Genomic DNA, 17106 nt, shown 5'->3' with positions numbered 1-17106 from the left:
GGCGACTTAATGCTGCTCGTGGGCAGCTCGGAGCTGCCGGTGGAAACGGCCTGAAGAGGGGCTGCTGGAGGTGAGGGGGAGCGGGTCCCCCGGGCTGGGCGGGCAGGGTGCACGCGCCTGGCTTCGGCGCGGTGAAATACCTCTTTTTCTCTGGCTAATTCGGTGCCATTTTGGCTTGGCCTGACAATGGCCAAGGTAACTGTGCCCTGGAAAAAGAGTAGGTGGTTGAGGCGTTGTCATATGGCCCGTGCAAACCTTGACAAAAGCACTGTTGCCAACAAGCTTGGTCTTTTATATATGTGTGTGTGTGTATATAAAAACAACGTTGTGATAGCATCATATGTTTATAACCCCGTTACAAATTCTGGAAAGCGGTGCCTTAAAATAAAGGTAGACTTTAAATTTGGTAATGTGTGCTGTAAAGCTAAGATGGGAATTTTCATTTTGACCTCTCGCTCGGGCGCAGCCCTTGGTTGTGCAGTTGTTGTCTTTAATTCACTCTTGACTAGTTAACTGTTCAGTGGAGCAGCAGACAGTAGCGGATCTGCCGAGCTGCAGGAGGCTGTGGTTAGCTGGTAGTAGGCTTCTTCAGCGGTGAGTCTTCATTGAATTATCCAAAGGGAGAACCGAACCGTTTTTGTTTATGGTACAGAAAAACGCAGTGGATTTTTGTGTGCTTTTACAGATCCTTCGGAAGATTTATAAACTAATAGTAACATTCACTGACTGCCAGCACAGAGTTCCCTAAACAGTGTGGGGAGCAAGTAGGAGGCTTTAGAAAAGCGGCAGTTTCGTGAGTTGGACGATGACTCACTCTGCCTACTGACTGCAACGTGGCTGATCTAAAAAAAATACTTCTGTGCCCCGTATTTTTATAGTCAAAGGGATAGTACTTAGCAGGTTGTATAATATGTCATTAGTCATTCTTGGTCTTTCTCTTGTGAGTAACGATTTGATCATTATGTGGTCTGCATAATCAAACTAACCGGTATCTTTCCGTCTTATTTGTGTTTCTGAAAAAGTAAATGTGTCATGCTTGACTGTGTTTCAGTGCACATCCTGTTTCCTGAAAACTGTGATAAATCCACGTGCAGAAGTTGAGCACGAACCGAAGGGGCTGCTTGCATAATGCATGAAGCTGGTGGTGTGTGGTGATGTCTGCCAGCAGTAGAATTATTTCAAAGATGACAGCCCTTCTGTGGGTCACTTCTGTTGCCCTTGCCCGAGAACTGATCTGTTTTAAAAGCATAGTTATAAACCACTTAAGAAACTAGTATCTTTGTGTTTCCCTCTTTAAACTTTGTGGGAGGAAGGAATAAAAGTACCACTTAAAAAAAAAACCAAAAAAACAACCAAACCACGGTAGTCTTGGAAAGGTGACAGTCAGCCTAAATGAAAACATCAGTGCCTGTGTGAATAGACTATTCAGCACAAATTGGGGTGATAAACACCCATTTTTTTTATACTACAGTCCATCCTGTTTTTTAAGTGGCTAGAGCATGTTACACAACTGAAGAGGAATTTGTCATTTTTGTTTATTTAGTGTGGATTTTCAACACAGACCATTGGACTGATGGTTATGACTTTCATTGAAAATCTATAAACTTAACAGATGTTGGTGTCACTTTTTGTAAGTATTAGTGTTTTCAAAAACCCATCTCATTATTTTCCAAAGTTAAAAACGACTATGAAATGCAAGGAAGAAAATTTGTTACTTTGAGCTCATTTTGGCTTGAGAAAAGCCTTGATTTCCTCTAGTTGATTACCCTTTAAGTAATTATTATCTTAGAGTGAAAGAAAGTTTGGGGTTAACTTCTTATTTCCCATCCCTCCATCTGCTTCTGGTCCACAGGGCTGTTTGTCTTAAATGTCTGTTTGCTATTAACTCGCGGATGGGGAAAGGAGTTCAGCCGCTGCCCTGGCTCAAGCGATGCTCCATGGGGGGCTGCAGCTCTGCTGGAGGGACTAGCTGATGGGCGATGGCAGCAATGGGGCTGGGCTAGGTGAGGGATCGAACTGGCATAGTGAGAGAAGTACGTCTTTAATGTGAAAGTAGTTAGTGCATGGGCTTAGTTTAGAAGCGTATTTCTTTGTTTAGACAAGGATATGGGAACCTGCTGCAGCATTGTCATCTGCTAGGTTTCTGAAGTAGAATTTTCAGGGGCAGTAAATGAAAGATCACTCTCAATTACTGAATCTTAATTTCATTTGCTTAAATAGTGAGGCATTTTTGCTAGGGCGATGTCTAATTGCCCTCACCATATTCACGTGGGATACTGTATCTGCTGAGTAGATAGGCTGCTTCCTGGGAACTAGGTCCTGCTTTGAATGAAAGCTGGCCACTCCTGCTTGTGGCTTTGGGATTAAGTTATTTGCTCATAGTTACATAGGAGGTTTGTAGCAGGATCAGGTCAAATTGAAGGCTGCAATGGGTTGCTTGTGTTGTCACCATTTGTTTTCTTAGCTAAATCACTCTGGTTCTGAAAATCATTACATACCTTCTGAAAACGTTGCAATTAGTGGTCACCTAGTGGAAGGATATCGTATAAACTGATTATTAAAAATGCGTCATTTCAGGGATACAGAATGAAATTTTTAGGACTCCTACTTCAGTAAGCAAGCGGGCCGTAACTCCCTTTCTCCTTGAGGCAGTAGTGTTGTTACTGCTCTCATGCTGTAGTGCTGGTGGTGCCTTCCTTTAGTTGGGGTGGTAAGGGGCAAGATCTGAGTTACTGCGGAGAGGTCGACAGGTCTTACTCCTTGCTGCTGGTGGGCATCTTCTCGAATCTGTTCGTGTGCTGTTTAATGGGACTGGCTGAAAGAGAAGTTCCAGATGTGTCACCCAGCTGGTGCAAACTGATTTGGTATGGCTACATGTTGAAGACATCAGCAATGTGAAACAATAGGCCTAATCATGGGGAAGAACACAACTGGGTTTAGATGGTCCCAAGGATATAAAATACAGCTTATTGTAGGGTATTTGAACAGAGGCCTTGGACCTTGAGTTAACATGAAATTTAAAGTGTGAATATAAGCCACAAAAACAAATTTCCATCGCTGTTTTTTTTGGGGGGTGGGGAATGAAAGGAAAATGGTCTGGGGTGACGTAAACTTTTCTACAGGCAGCAGCTCAGAATGAGCGAGCCTGAAAGTGGTGCATGTGAATGATAAAATAATTTTAGGTTTGAAAAAAAAAAAAAGTTAAAAATCAAGAGGCTAGACTTCTGGTTTTTATAATTGTGAACAAAGAGTTGGATGGTCATTGATGCTATCCTAATTTATCCTAACCCTAGGATAAATTTTATATTTGTTTTTAAGTAAATTCATAGGGATTACAATAAGGGTCCTCACGGTGATGCCTGAATACGGATATAAATTCAAGATAGTTCTGGGAAAAGTAACAGTGTTACTGCATTATGTTTGTACGAAGGTTATAATAACCCTCGTAAAACACTGTCTAAAAGTAGGACTCTTGTCAGTCCGTGAAGAAGGGAATCTCAAGGCAATAGTTATACGTGCTGAGGAAGGAAAGCTCTGAAGATTGCCCTTCTGGCAGGGTACTATACCACATCAGTGGAGGGCAGCTCAACGCTCTTCAGTTTAGAAGTGCTACGCTTGGTGATCTTTATTTAAAAAGAAAAACCCACAAAGGATAGTAGCACATGTTTCCTTCTCCTTTCCTGTATTCATCACCTGGCTGTACAAATTCCTGGAGGGAGGTGGTGTGTGGCAGGGGGGCGAGCCGGGGCATTGGGGCTCTGTGTCCTGGTGGCTGTCAGGCTTGAGCCTAAGGAATGATAATATTTAAATGTGTTGAAACAGTCTTGTTTCGGTTTGCCAGTATGCTTTTCTTTGTATTTTTTTTTTCTGCGTGCAATTCTGATTACTTTAGTGAATTGAGGCCCTTATTTAGAGTACGCTAATAATTTGTCAGCTGCTCTTGCTGCCCTGTTAAGAGTGGGGAGACTTGTTCTGCTTGGTCCTGGCTGTCCCACTGCAGTGCTAGCAGAGTTTTAAGGGAAAAACACTCATACAATTAATTCTAAAGTGTTGGGATAGTTTGGAGAACTTTACATTTATTTAGAGAGGTAGGTGAAGAGCTGAAATGTGTTAATCTAAGAATTAAGAGATGACATTTAGTGGTTTGGTGTGACCTGTAGTTATTGGGGAAGAACATACAAATAACTTGTAATGGAATTGCCCAAACCTTACCACACTGCGTAAGGTACACCCTCGACTCTTCTTTTGTGGCATCTTTGAGCTTTTAAAAGAAATGAGGATGTTGTGCAAAAATGCAACATGTGTTCTTTATGACTGCATTCTGCTGCTGCAGACAGGGAAACTTACTGAGAAAATTACCACTTTTGTTTTCGTAAATAGTAGTTGCACTCATTAGACATTAATAAAAAATAAACAATGTCTGAAAGTGCCCATATGTTAGGGGAAATGGTTATAGAATATATCAATCACTGTGTAAAATGTACTTAGTTTTTCTTTGTAATCTGGGTTGGATAAGTGTTAAAGCAATTGATAAAGTCATAATGTTTTGTATAATATGTAGGAATGATTCCTGTAGTAGTGAATCTATAGAGGCAAAATTATGATTTGAGATGTTAGTAAACTTTATCCAAGATCACAAGGATTTAAGCTTTATAAGCTACATTGGACGTGTGCTGTATATTCTGCAAAGTCAGTAAATACCGGGAGTGCACAGCCCTTACCGTTTTTGTGTGAATGGTACCCAGTTATCTCTTATTATGGTGAAATACTTAAAGCCCTGGTTTTGTCTTTGAGTAAAAGAATTATTCCAAAATTTAGTGACTGAGGGGTAGGACATGATGGTTTCTGACTTGTCTCTTAACAGCTGCGTTGCAGAATTACCAACTCTTCTGTGATATTCCCTTCATTATTAAGATTCAGTAGGATTTTTCGTTGTGTGCCTTTTATTCTCAATAGGTTATATATAAACTTCCACAATATACGTTCAGAAATGGTGGTTGGTGATAAAAGCATATGTCATTTCTAGGTAGTTTAGCTTTGTGATGGTTTCTTAATTTGTAACTGGACACTAAATTGTATATTTAGGACAACTTAAGGAGTTGGGTGAGGAGGAAGACTTCTGTACATGCTGGAATACTGATGTATTTTTCTCTCCTTTTCAGGTTGTCACGGAGTAAAATGGATGGTAGCTTTGATTGTGATTGTGGTGAGCTGGAGCCACCTGATCATTAACAGAAGGCATCTTTTGTAAATCAAGAGCTGCCAGTTTCCCATTTAACTAGACTGTAAACAAAGAAAGGAGAGAAAAAGGAGGAAGAAGGAAAACAAAATAGTGCTTACCAGCACCGTAGAATGACGCTGCTCAGGACCAGTCCAACACTGAATGTATCTGCACTGTGAGGAGGAGGATGTTAATAGAAGCCTATTATGTGCATATTTATTCACATTTTTGTTAAATGTTAACCAGTTTAGCACAGTAGAGCTGAGTGCATAGTATGTCATTTCATTCCGTTTGAGTTTCTTGTGAGTATTTTCTTTAATGTCTGCAGAAATGCTGCACCTTTCTTGAACTATGAATGCTGCAATCTTTCTATCTTATGCTCGGTTTGAGTTCTAGAGCTTACGGGCTCTAAATTCAAGGGGACACAACAGGCCTGGCTGGCTCATAATGAAATGAGAGTGTCAAGAATCCATCTTGCAGTCAAAGCCAAGTGTTTCTTCTCCCTTTCCGTAAGACCTTTCCTTCAGATACCAGTGGAAGTGTCTCCGCGTGTTTACAGAAGCTTAGTAGTTTGAGGAAAAAGAAACTTAAAGAATTTAAAAATGGCAGAAAAATTTGAAAGTCTCATGAACATTCATGGTTTTGATCTGGGCTCTCGGTATATGGACTTAAAACCACTGGGCTGTGGTGGAAATGGCTTAGTTTTTTCTGCTGTCGATAATGACTGTGACAAAAGAGTGGCTGTCAAGAAAATTGTCCTTACAGATCCCCAGAGTGTTAAACATGCTCTACGTGAGATCAAAATTATTAGAAGACTTGACCACGATAACATTGTCAAAGTATTTGAAATTCTTGGTCCTAGTGGAAGCCAGCTAACAGATGACGTGGGCTCCCTTACAGAATTGAACTGTGTTTACATTGTCCAGGAATACATGGAGACAGATCTGGCTAATCTGCTAGAGCAAGGCCCTTTACTGGAAGATCATGCCAGACTTTTCATGTACCAGCTGCTACGTGGGCTCAAGTATATTCACTCTGCAAATGTTCTGCATAGAGATCTCAAACCAGCTAATCTTTTCATTAATACTGAAGACTTGGTGCTGAAGATTGGTGACTTCGGTCTTGCACGAATCATGGATCCTCATTATTCCCACAAGGTATGTGAAAAGTGGGAATATTTAAGCGATACGCTGACAATCATGTATTCTTAAAATAGCATCTTTCTGCCTTTCGCAGAGGTAGATAGTCTGTGGAAGGCCTTGTTAGCAGGTGGGATATTGTGTTAGGGATCCTACAGTACAACTGGAATGCTTGCAAATAGAGTAAAACAGATCTCTGGATGACATGTTTGTCTCAAATAGGACTGCTGCAAGCATAAAATAATTACTTCTTTTTTCCCACTAGATGTGTTCAGAAAAGCAGATTTTTAACAATGAATACAGAACCTGAGATTAAGAGCAACATTTAGAGGCATAACTACAGAAGCCTTAGATAAGTTTGTACGTGGTGCACTTGTAGTGTGCAAGTGCGGCTACTTCCTGGCATTGATCTAGAGATACTGTCTTCCTGGTTTAGATGATGATTCACAAGAGTTCGTTATTATTTCTGTGCTTATTTGGCATCTGGGAAGAAGAAAGTTTTGCTGTAGTACCTCACTTGACTAATAAATATTGTTGCTGTTCACTTGTAAAGATGTTGTTGTTCCATTTTAAAAGGTAGAAATGCTTGGTAGGGGGCACATGGTACTATCCCTAGAATCTTAGGACCAAAAAAATCTAGTAGTAGTACATTAAAAAACAAGAAACAAGTAATTAAAAAATCATATCTCTTAAAAATCTGAGTAAGCTTTTTGCTTTTTTTTTTTTTTTTAAATTTCATTTAATTAGGGCCATCTTTCTGAAGGACTGGTTACTAAATGGTACAGATCGCCCCGTCTTTTGCTTTCTCCTAACAACTACACTAAAGCCATTGACATGTGGGCTGCAGGTTGCATCTTTGCCGAAATGCTGACTGGGAAAACCCTCTTTGCAGGTGAGTAGAATAAAAAATGTGTGTGTATATTCCTAAAAGGAGTGGTAGTACTTAATTGTCTTCCTAAAGAAAGGTTGATTCTCATGGCTAATATCAAGTCATTGACTGTCAGGGTATGCGATTATATAAGTAAACTATAAACTCATGTACTTGTAAAGCAGAAGACGATTCAATTTTTGTTGCTCATACTGGTCTGTATTTAGATAAATATCACAATTTAATTTAGTACACACATATATGGTAAATCTGTCTGTAATTAGGTTAAGCTAAATTTATTGGATACCTAAGAAGTGTTCTAAATACATCAATTCACTAGAATACATGTATCCAGGGAGTATTTGAGGATTATGAATGCCCCAAGTATCATTTTTATAAAGATTTGATTTATATTTTTTAATGTAGTCAACCTTCTCAGTTCTTTATATTTTAAATTATGAAAGAGTAACCATTTTTTCCCCATTCCCAATTATTTTGCCACCTACAGGCTGAACTGACCTTTGTTTCAGTGATGTAGGGAGGACTCATAAGACTTAAAACTTAGTGTGGCATACCAAGGAAATGTGTAGCCTCAAAATGTTTCTGGTAAGATAGGAAGCAATGCTCTGATCTCACTCGGTGCATCTTCATTAGCTTTAGTTAGGATCGGGAGCAAATTTTTGAAGCAAATCTCGATGGCCATGCTGTACCACACTTCTGATTTAGCTCAGTGTGCAAACTAGAGTCTTTTTAGATAAAATGAAACTGCCATTTGCACTGTAGGAGATCACCCCATGTGCTCCACCTGCTGCTAGGCGTTCAGTCTGTGGGAGCAGATGAGCTAGTCTAGAGTAAACCCCTGAAATGCGTATTTTGTGTGCACCCTGGGGCCTCAGCAGCAGCTGTCTCATTCAAGCTCGCTCTTGGATTTGATCCTGTTGGTCTGAATTACTGGGGTAATGCAGATAAAACCTCTAAGAACTGAGCTTGTATTTCAATGGTCACATTCTTTTAGATACATGCAGACTAAATGCACACCTCTGCAGCAATTCTTAGCTTTGTACATCAGGGTAATGAAATTGAGAGCTGTTTCCCACTAAGGACTATTAATGGAGTACTGTCACCTTGAAATCATTATTTTATAGAAATCAACGATTAATATGCGGAGGGGCTTCTCTTAACTTGCAGTGAGTTGCTGACTCTGTGAGTTACTGACTGTTGGAGTAATATCCTCAGTGTATTAAATGCTCAGCTGAGGAGAGATTTATTGGGTTTCCATTGCATCAAGCACTTTTACTGGAAACTAGTGAAATAGTGGGAGAAAGTCTGCATTTCAGCACTCAGCATAGGATGGTTGCCACTGCTAGCATTGTGGCTTTTTTTTTTTTTTGAGTAGCATTGGTATTTGACAAAAGTTTTTAACGGTCTAATATCTGTGTAGTGAGTTAGATTTTATTTTTTTCAAACTCAGTAACCAAAATCCTAAATTTGTAGGCTCATTTATGTGCCCTAATTGCATTGCGTAGATACCTAGAAGAATATTTCAGATGTGGATGTGTCCCTCTGATAAATTAGCACTGCGTAGTTTTCTGATGTAGAGTGGACTTCTTAAAGTCGTGCATTTGGAAGGGAAGATGGTTGGAGATATGACAGCTAGCCTGTCCTGAAACTCTGAATAAAATGCTTTTGCAGAGTTGTTTGGAGGGCTCGATTTGGTTAATTTGCAACTTCCTGTCTGCTTCTGAACCATCCCTTAGGAATCTTGCTGTCGGGAAAGCTGTTGGGAATGGGAAGGAAGAATGCAGAATTTTAGAATACCTGGGATGAGGGAGGGAAGGGAAGTTGAGGCAGAGGAAGTCAGTAGCTGTTCCAAGCAACTTCTGTAATTCTTTCTTCTAAATGAATATTTTAAAATGCTCATTTCAGTTATAGTGGAAAGAAAGATGATTAGTTTTTAGGATGGAAATAATAATACAGTAGAGTCTGTTTTCCAGCAAATTACAGACAGTAATTTGACAGTATAATATCTGATAGATTATATTAATCAATTTATAGTAGTCTGAAGTAGGCGGACAAACAGCTCTTTCAATCTGGCAAATAAGTTAACATGAGGCAGCACTGGTTCTCTTGGGGAATGTAGGTCCCAGAATTTGCTGTAGTGACTTTGCCTCAGCTTTTCTTTAAGTCATCTGGCAGATGTGTGGTAGGACGTCCAGTGCAGACTGCTGTGCAAACTCCTGAATGATATGGTAGCGCAGAGATTACGAGGTGGTGCAATCTCTTTCTGGCCACGTTTATTTTTGTATTTAATGTCACATGCATCAGTGTCACTGACGATTGCCTAGAGCTGCTTGGTGAAACACTGGCATGCAAATAATCCTATATATTTTCATCTGCTAGTTGAATCTCTAGGGTGCTAACATGCTTCTTGGAGCTGAACAATAAATTGAGGTAGGCAAGCTGTATTTCTGGGTACTCCAGCTTTAACACTGGTACTGAATATAGATGCCGTTCATTATTCAAAGTTCACCTGCTGTATTGGCCCTTACAGTTCTTTACCCAGGGAGACTTCAGATAGTGCTAGAAGTGCACTTTAATTTCCATCATAATACAGTACTTTTTGGTTAGCTTGTTTTATTTGTTAAACAAGATTACACTGCTTAACTGGCAGGTGATTTTTGTCTTGCACCTGACAGTAATACTGGGTTTCAGAGTAGAATATTAATACAAATGGTTGTGGCCTGTAAGATCTCTTGCTGAGCTAAACCACTACTGTTTTTATTAATAAGGGACATGTAATTCAAAGTGAGGTGAAATACTGAATGCATTAGGTGGATCAGTTGAAAGGGGCAGATTGCAGTATATAGTATATAACAAAAAGATACAAGTGTTGCTGTAGAGTACCTCATCCATGGTGAAAACATACTTGCAAAAGCTTAAAGTTAGGTCGGTTTATCTGTGTATAGCACCTCTGTAATTCTTCATGTGCTACAGCATTTTTGAGAGCTCTTCAGATTTATTATCATTCAAATTTAGAACTTCAGCCTTTCCTCTGTTGTAGGAGATAATAGTCTTCTACTGAAAATAGCTGCTCAGAGCACAGAATTTTGACATGCCTTTCACATGCAGGGATCAGAAGTGTTTGGAGTTGAAATGGCAGCTTGTATTTTCTCTTGGTGCTTAGGTGCGCATGAACTTGAACAGATGCAGTTGATTCTAGAATCAATTCCTGTTGTACATGAGGAGGACCGTCAGGAGCTTCTCAATGTAATTCCAGTTTACATTAGAAATGATATGACTGAGCCACACAAACCTTTAACTCAGTTGCTTCCAGGCATCAGTCCTGAAGGTAAGTAATGCCGAAAAAAATACTTCCTGTATTTCAAATTCATAAAATAGTGAACAACTTTACAGTGCAGGTGTCCGATTGTTAAAAGCAAGTTTCAGTTAGAAGCATCTGTGTGTTCTCTGAAGAAGGATTGTCTTCTGACGTAATAAAAACCAATTTGCTTGATAGCTACTTGGTCATCCTAGGAGTAGAAATGTGAATCTCTGCTGGACCTGTCTGCACTGGGAGACTGATTGAATCACTCTATTTTGAGACACTGGCCTTCTAAACATAAGGGAACGTTGGAATGGAGTCGGTATAAAACAGCTGTCTTTCACATCTTTTTAAAAGAAAGTCCCCAAACCAAACTGACAGCGATGTTTCCTGATAACTGTTGGCGGATACTGATCCGGCCATTTTGTCCCTTAGTATTTTTTCCTTAACTTAAAAGTTAAATTATTTTCGATCTTGGATTTGACCTCTACTCTTCTAGTTTTCCTATGGCTACATGATGCATATTTGGCAGTGTAGTGTCAGCAGCTGATACTTTACAGGTGGCTACTTTAAAGCAAATGCACACCTCTAGAGCAAAGCCCTGCACCTTAATCTTAAATTCTAGATGTCTGGAATGTAATTTTTATCCTGTTTAATGATAACTTTCTCCACAGCGCTGGACTTTCTGGAGCAAATTTTGACGTTTAGTCCCATGGATCGATTGACAGCAGAAGAAGCTTTGTCCCATCCTTATATGAGCATTTATTCCTTTCCAACGGATGAGCCTATTTCAAGTCATCCTTTTCACATTGAAGATGAGGTTGATGATATTCTGCTGATGGATGAAAGTCACAGCCATATTTATAATTGGGAAAGGTAAATTTATCACTTACCGTAGCATGTAACAACTGAATGGTTGTGTGCTTGAAGTAATGTTGCTTCATGGGTGTTACTTCCTTTTCTGTTTGTTTCTCCTTCTTAAGTTGACCCGAGAATAAACTTTTCCCTTATAGGCAGTGCATTGTCATACAGTTTATAATTCATTAGACCGACTTGGTTATGCTGATGCATTCCTGAGATGCACTCAGGACTCTAGAATCTAAAGTTAATCTCTCCATTACTTTTTTCCCCAAAAATATTTCTCTAAAAAACGAACTTTAAATGAAGAAAAGTTGTTTTTAAAAAGGATTGTTTTGTCCAATGCTTAGCCCATACAATAGTAAAGGGATTTACAGTAGTCCTTTAAAGTCAGTTAAACACACGTTAAGGAAGAGTTCTTTAAATGGAACGAGCTGTTGTACATAATTCTAGACTTAAATCTTTCAGATGTGTGTATGAGGATGACTTTTTGCCAGATTAAATTACAAACCTGGAAGAGGTACCCGACTGGACTGAGGAAAAACTTTATCTGTGTTGAATTGTCATTGTTCTGTAAGGGAATTTCTAAACTTAACTGTCTCTGTCTTGGGAGCTAGAAGACTTTTTTTAGCTTCTAACACTTAGGAAATTGTTTTGCAGATACCATGAAAGTCAGTTTTCAGACCATGACTGGCCTATTCATAATAACTATGAAGCTGATGAAGTTCAGCGTGATCCAAGGGCTCTTTCCGATGTTACTGATGAGGAAGAAGTGCAAGTAGATCCTCGCAAATATTTGGATGGAGATCGTGAAAAGTATCTGGAGGATCCTGCCTTTGACACCCACTTCTCTACTGAGCCTTGCTGGCAGTATTCAGATCACCACGAAAACAAGTATTGTGATCTGGAATGTAGTCACACTTGTAATTACAAAATGAGGTCATCTTCATATCTAGATAACTTAGTTTGGCGAGACAGTGAAGTTAACCATTACTATGAGCCCAAGCTTATTATAGATCTTTCGAACTGGAAGGAACAGAGCAAAGAAAAGTCTGATAAGAAAGGCAAGTCTAAATGTGAAAAGAATGGATTGGTGAAAGCTCAGATAGCACTTGAGGAAGCATCACAGCAACTTGTTGAAAAAGAAAGGGAGAAGAATCAAGGGTTTGACTTTGATTCATTTATAGCAGAGACCATTCAGCTTAGTTTACAACACGAGTCTACTGAAGTTGATAAATTAAATGACTTGAATAGCTCAGTGTCTCAAATAGAGTTGAAAGGATTAATATCGAAGTCGGTAAGCAGAGAGAAGCAGGAGAAAGGAATGGCTAATTTGGCACAGTTAGAAGCTCTGTACCAAACTTCTTGGGACAGTCAGTTTGTAAGCGGTGGGGAGGAGTGCTTCCTCATAGACCAGTTTTGTTGTGAAGTAAGGAAAGACGAACAAGTTGAAAAAGAAAATACTTACACCAGTTATTTGGACAAATTTTTTAGTAAGAAAGAAGATGCTGAAATGCTAGAACCTGAGCCAGTAGAAGAGGGGAAGCTTGGGGAGAAGGAAAGAGAAGAGAGCTTTCTCAGCAACAGTGGAGAACTCCTCTTCAACAAGCAGCTTGAGGCTATAGGTATTCCTCAGTTTCACAGCCCTGTTGGTTCGCCACTGAAATCAATACAGGCCACGTTAACGCCTTCTGCTATGAAATCGTCTCCCCAAATTCCCCACAAAACGTACAGCAGCATTCTGAAACATCTAAATTAAAACACTCAGCAGACATTTCTTTTATATTCATGAGATGTGTTTGTCTTTTTTTATTACTAGTGTAAGTAATTTTTTTACTTGAATCAGACGGTGTAATTTTGGTATGGATTTCATTAGTTTTCTGTTTACCATTGTTTTTACAATCCAGAATTACTTTCTATACATGAGTTACTTTTGTTTTTAAACTGGCATGTCGTTTGCACACAAAATTAAAGAATAGAGCAAAATAATGCAAAATGCAGGAGGTAACAAAAAAATGCACTAAACCAAGAAGAAAAACAAAAAACAAAAACCATTCTCTCAGAAAACAGTGTCCATGTTTTGCAGAAAAAGAACCTTGCCTTGAAATTTACACAGTGAGACTGTACATAATTGCATGAAAATATCTATTTTTCCCAAACATTTTTTTCATTCATGTGTATTTTAGAGTTTTTTCATACTGTACACATTTCTTAGACACATGATACCAGCAGCAACTGAAATGAATGCAGAATTTGGTACGCATGTGTTATCTACCTCAAGGTAACAGCAGTATGTGGCAAAACATTAACCACCCATAGTGCTTCTCATTATGCACTTCTATTTAGCCAGCATTATTGTAGTAGCTATTCTTATTGAAAATCATTCAATATTTATAAATGTTCTGGTATGCATTCTTTATAGTGAAGTGTTAATATGCAGCACTTTTATTTATTTTAGCAAATAAGTATATTTCTGTAATTATAGAAAGTCAACTTAATTTTTGAGTTACTTTTCAGATAAAAGTTTTCGTTTAGCACTATGGTTTTATTGCCTACATAGCTGGATATATATTAACATCGGCTTATTCTGAGGCTATCCAATACATTTTTTTATTTTTATTTTTTAGTTTTCATTTCAAGTAAAGCACTCACTGTGTATAGGAATTTGTAATTGGAGGTGCTTGATCTCTACAAAAGAAATTAGGAATTGCTTTATTATCAAATGCTCCTAGAAGTCTTAATTGTGTTCATTTTTAAAAAATTTTGTAATGTTAGTTGTGTGCATGGAAATAATTAAGGTACAACATTACTGTAGGTTAAAGTTCTATATGGTGAGACATTTTGTTTTTACTGTATGTTTTTACTGAATGATTCCTGTCCCACTCCCACCCCCACCCCCCAAAAAGCAAGCATGAATAAAATTAGGTTAAATATAGCATGTAGCATCTCCGTCTTCTGAAAATTTGTTTTACCTTCTGATTTTTTGAAATATTGGATGTATCATTGGCTCCCCTGTTAAAAAAACGAAAAACAAATAAAAACATGGCCAGCAAAAATGACTGTTGGGGGTGTGATTGATTTATTTATTTTTTGGATGCTTTGTACAGTGAAAGATAAAGAGCTGCTAACGTAATGCAGCATCGTGAAGGCAGTCCCTAGTACAAGGTGCTCAAGGAAGCAGGAGGTCTTGTGGTCTGTCCTGGCTGCAGCGCCCTGGAAGGAGGCTCCAGAAGTTTACTGCTGTCCTGGCGCCTACGGCCTGCGTTGAAGAAAATCTCCTGTAAGGGTATGTCTAGGAAAGTATAAGTGTACGGTGGTGTCAATAGCCATTTCTGATGAAAATACAATTGACTGCCGGAGCGTAAGCGAGCATTACTGTTTTATCAATGTTTTAGGTGGAATAGCGTTAAAGTGGAAAAGCTGCACCTCTGTGTCTCTGGCAACCTGGAGTGAAGGTAATCGTGCAGGTCCCTCAGCCAAGGGCCTGTGTGGAGTGCTTTCTGAAGGAGATTTCAGGAGCAGGACCAGGTACCTCCTGTGGGATGTTTCAAAACGTGCGGATCAGGTCTCTTGCAGCAAGCCCTCAGAACAGGATGTATTTCTCTTCCACTTTCTCCTGTCAGAGCCATTCCTGAGGGAGCTAATTAGCCGTACAATAAAGCTACATCTTTTGGCGAACTCCTACAACTTTTTCCATGACTGTGTCTTAGTTCCTCCAAATTTTTCCATCCCTCCTCCCGTGCTCCTCTGGCAGGTGGCACAGCTGCAACTCACTTAAAACACAGAGTTACCCCTTTAATGTGGCAAGAAATGGTCCCTTGGGGCAGTGGGACGCGGTTTACGTCCTTGGGGACGATATGTGAATGCTTACGTAGCCACGTCGTTTTGCGTGTGGGGCTGTAGGGATGGGGAAATGGCTGGTTGCCCCCTCTCCTAGGCGAGGGCCTGTTTTGAAGTGGTGTGGTAGGTTGGTGTTTTTCTGAGACTGGATGGAAGCAGCGGGTGGGAAGTGCTTAGAAATTGGAAACAAAATTCAGCTTCGAAACAGTGTGCAAATGAAATCTGGGTTTCCCCCCAGCTTTAAGAACACCAGCCAGACTTGACAGTACTTAAGAGGCCTGTAATGGTAGAAAGGGAATGTTTTACACTCCAAAAGCATGGGGAGAACCAAGCGTTGAGCCTAAACCCAGGGCGGTGCTTCGCTGCCTTCGCCTTCTGTTAGTGCAATGGGAGCAGCGCCGTACGGGCACTGCTGGCTGCTTGCTGCGAGCCCGGCTCCCCCACGCATCACCACGGGGCACGGCAAGGCAGTCAGGCTTAGTAAGAAGTAATTTCCTATGTGGAGACAATTACAGAAAGTCAAAGTGCGTCATAAGGACTGTGCGAAGTGAAATCTACTGCTGCAAAGTGAAGATGCTCTGAGTGTGGGGTCGGGTTCTCCCTCGGCAAAGCGGAGTCCTGCGTTGGGAGAGCAGCCTGCAGAAAGCACAGGGTTTCTGGGGTGTTCCCAGCGGGTGGAAGGTGGTTTCTGTCACATGCTCATCAGCCGTGTGCTTTAGCTGTGACCTAGCAACTGAATTGTCTTTAAAAACAAATTATGGGAGAGGCTTGAATTATAAGCCAGATCAAAGGACCACTGCTTCATGCCAAGGTGCTTGCCAAGTAAAATGGAACACCCTTATTGAACACAAAAGCGAAGAAGAAATGAGGATGTTAAACATCTTTTAAAATTACCTTTTCTTCTCTATGTGGCCTTTGGTTAAAAGGCAGGAATTTAAAGTATGTCTAACAAGAACTTCATCTGGAAGAGGTGATGCTTTCCCTTACTGAACAGACCAGGACGGAGCGTGTTACGTGTGCTGTCATCACGTGAGATCCAGTCACTGTGAACCGGCACAATGCTGAGCAGTTTCTTCTGATCAGGAGCTCTCAGTCGTGGTCACTTTAACTTTCTCGCAATAGTATTTATTTTTAATTAAATGAGAGTTACTATATATAATCTCAGCTATTGATGTAGGACTGCCCGCGCTGCTGCTCGTGGTACGATCACAGCAGGAGCGGCTCCTTAGCTAGTCCTTGCCTAGGGCACAGCTGGTCACCAGATTCTGCAAACTGGTGGGGAACGGGGGCAACTGGGCAGTCCCCGGGGCTGCATCTGCTCTGCTCGGCTCAGCAGGACAGCCCAGACCTGCAGCGACGAGTCCCTGCCTGCAGATAAATGTGTGTGCCTTGACTTTGTTTTCCTGTCACCTTGCTGTTGCTTTGCCTGCGCCACAGAAGTCCTTAGAAGCGCCTGGTTCATGCACTTAAAGCCTTGCGAAGTTCTCACTTTGGTCCGGTTTATTGCCTGGGGGCGTTTGTTTACCAACAGGATTTTAATGCCTCTTCCTGGTGAGTTTTTCTTCCATAAGAGACTAATACTGCTTTGGAGCTATTTTTTCTCTGTCGCCTACTAAACTCTGCGGTAGTCAGAGGTGGCGAGTTTTTCCGAACGTGGACTTTCATCCCTTTCTTTACCTGCGTGTATACTACAAAATACAGAGCGCTGTACGTAGGGGCCTGAGGAATTCAGTGACACGCTGTGCTGCAGATTATTTCTGGGTATCAATAGAGGAGAGAAGCATCCTTGAAATAAATCTACTCTCACAAGTCTTCTTTATTTATACTCACGTCGCTTTTCTGTTGCTGAGATTTGGAA

The 17106-nt window shown here is 40.3% G+C and overlaps 1 protein-coding gene across 3 annotated transcripts in view; it reads left to right on the top strand.

Annotated features, from left to right (window-relative positions):
• The window catches only part of MAPK6 (mitogen-activated protein kinase 6), a 32070-nt gene extending 17603 nt beyond the window's left edge, over window positions 1-14467 (top strand). For all 3 annotated transcript variants that reach the window (XM_063345622.1, XM_063345621.1, XM_063345619.1), the window contains exons 2-6: window positions 5163-6378; window positions 7108-7252; window positions 10413-10577; window positions 11225-11426; window positions 12069-14467. In XM_063345622.1, the coding sequence (XP_063201692.1) occupies window positions 5824-6378; window positions 7108-7252; window positions 10413-10577; window positions 11225-11426; window positions 12069-13167 (2166 nt within the window). In that variant the 5' untranslated portion in view covers window positions 5163-5823 and the 3' untranslated portion in view covers window positions 13168-14467. The remainder of the gene's footprint in view (window positions 1-5162; window positions 6379-7107; window positions 7253-10412; window positions 10578-11224; window positions 11427-12068) is intronic.
• Window positions 14468-17106: the final 2639 nt, after the last annotated feature.

This window comes from Chroicocephalus ridibundus, chromosome 9 (assembly GCF_963924245.1).
Source record: "Chroicocephalus ridibundus chromosome 9, bChrRid1.1, whole genome shotgun sequence".
NCBI classification, from domain to species: domain Eukaryota; kingdom Metazoa; phylum Chordata; class Aves; order Charadriiformes; family Laridae; genus Chroicocephalus; species Chroicocephalus ridibundus.
The sequence above is the reverse complement of the archived record's forward strand: the minus strand, read 5'-3'. Positions and strand labels throughout refer to the sequence as shown.